Here is a 1,436-nt window from a genome sequence, read left to right as displayed (position 1 = left end):
CCACGCGCACTCGCCCCTCGCTTTACCTACCGCCGCAGTTCTCAATCGACAGACTACCCTTACGTAAGTGCGACGACTCGCCCTCTTTCAGTTTCAGCGACGCTAACATTTCACTCGTTTTCTTATCTTTTAGCGTGCCACCGCTAGAGCCAATCGTTAGCCAAACCGGTGGCGATCTCCTCTCGGTTATAACTTCCACCACGGCTATCCACGCCGAAAGGTCGTAACGAGGACGAGAACGAGATGTACGAGAAGAAGAAAAATAACGCGGTAGAGAAGATCGTGTGGAAGGCGCCAACTAGCGCGACACGAGTGCCGCTTCTGCCAACGCGGTGACTGGGGAACGTCCGGGACGCAGCAACCAACTTCTTTACCGACCAAAGGTTCTCGGACGTGTCACGGAAACGTCGTCGGCTTTCTCGTCCTCGGTCACGTTCTCGTCGACGAAATACGGAATGCTACGCGACTCGTCGCGTACCTGCGATTTTCGATTTCTTTTCTGTTTCCGGGCGAGAAACGATATCGTCTCGCCGTCTGCCTCTCCCTCCCACCTTCTCTCACTCTCTCTGGCTCTCTCTCTCTCTCTCTCTCTCTCTCTCTCTCTATCTCTATCTCTCTACAAATTCTTTCTATTTATTTTTATTTGTAAAACAATTATCAAAATCGAGCCGGTCGCGCGTTCCACTCGACTCGACTCGATTCGACTCGACTCGACTCGACTCGGTTGCGAACTTGGAACACACGCTCGAGATGCGCGCGATTTTACCGACGAATTTGACTTTACCGATCGTGCTCGACCGTACCGACGGATGCGTCGCCACTTCGTCGGACGATTTCGCCCTCTGTGCGAGGAGAAGAGAAACGCGAGACCGCCTGGGATGGCCGTGTTTTTCTCTCGTTTCTCGACCCTCCTGTTCGTCGGCTCCTTCGCCTCGGACGCCTTTGTTCTTGGCGTTGGCCGAGTCCGCGAACGCTGCGAAAATTTTGTCCGTGGCGCGTTCGATCCGACGCGTTTCTTTGTAAATGTAAATACACGGCGTACCGATCGCAGCTGCTTTCGTTCGCGTACACCTACGTACGCGCCCGATGTATATACGCGATACACCGGCGTGCCAGCGCGCGTACGTGTTTGGTACGTATAGTATATGACGCGTCCGTGTACTCGCGAGAGAAACGAGTACACGTAGGTGTGCAGCGAGGCGAATTCTCCCACAAAGGGTAATATACGCGCGTTCGGACGTTGACCAAAGCGTGGACGCGCGAGCCGAAAATCGCGAAGGAATAATGGAAGCGCGAAACGTAGAAAAAAGTAAAAGAGAAACGTATTTATTTGCTGGCACGTCGAGAAGCGCGCCACGACTCGTACGGCCGCGTAACGACAACGGTCGCGCGTGCCTTGCGAAACCACCTTCGTTCGTTTTGTAAATTGTAAAGGT

At 53.6% G+C, this 1,436-nt stretch overlaps 1 protein-coding gene across 1 annotated transcript in view; it reads left to right on the top strand.

The window, feature by feature from the left end:
* LOC100742760 overlaps positions 1–1,310 on the top strand; it is an 11,920-nt gene extending 10,610 nt beyond the window's left edge. The window contains 2 exon segments of the mRNA XM_033322072.1: positions 1–63; positions 134–1,310. Of these exon segments, the coding sequence (XP_033177963.1) occupies positions 1–63; positions 134–227 (157 nt within the window). The 3' untranslated portion in view covers positions 228–1,310.
* Positions 1,311–1,436: the final 126 nt, after the last annotated feature.

The sequence above is a fragment of the Bombus impatiens genome, unplaced genomic scaffold (assembly GCF_000188095.3).
Source record: "Bombus impatiens unplaced genomic scaffold, BIMP_2.2 scf_0549, whole genome shotgun sequence".
In the NCBI taxonomy this organism is placed as follows: Eukaryota; Metazoa; Arthropoda; class Insecta; order Hymenoptera; family Apidae; genus Bombus; species Bombus impatiens.
The sequence above is the reverse complement of the archived record's forward strand: the minus strand, read 5'-3'. Positions and strand labels throughout refer to the sequence as shown.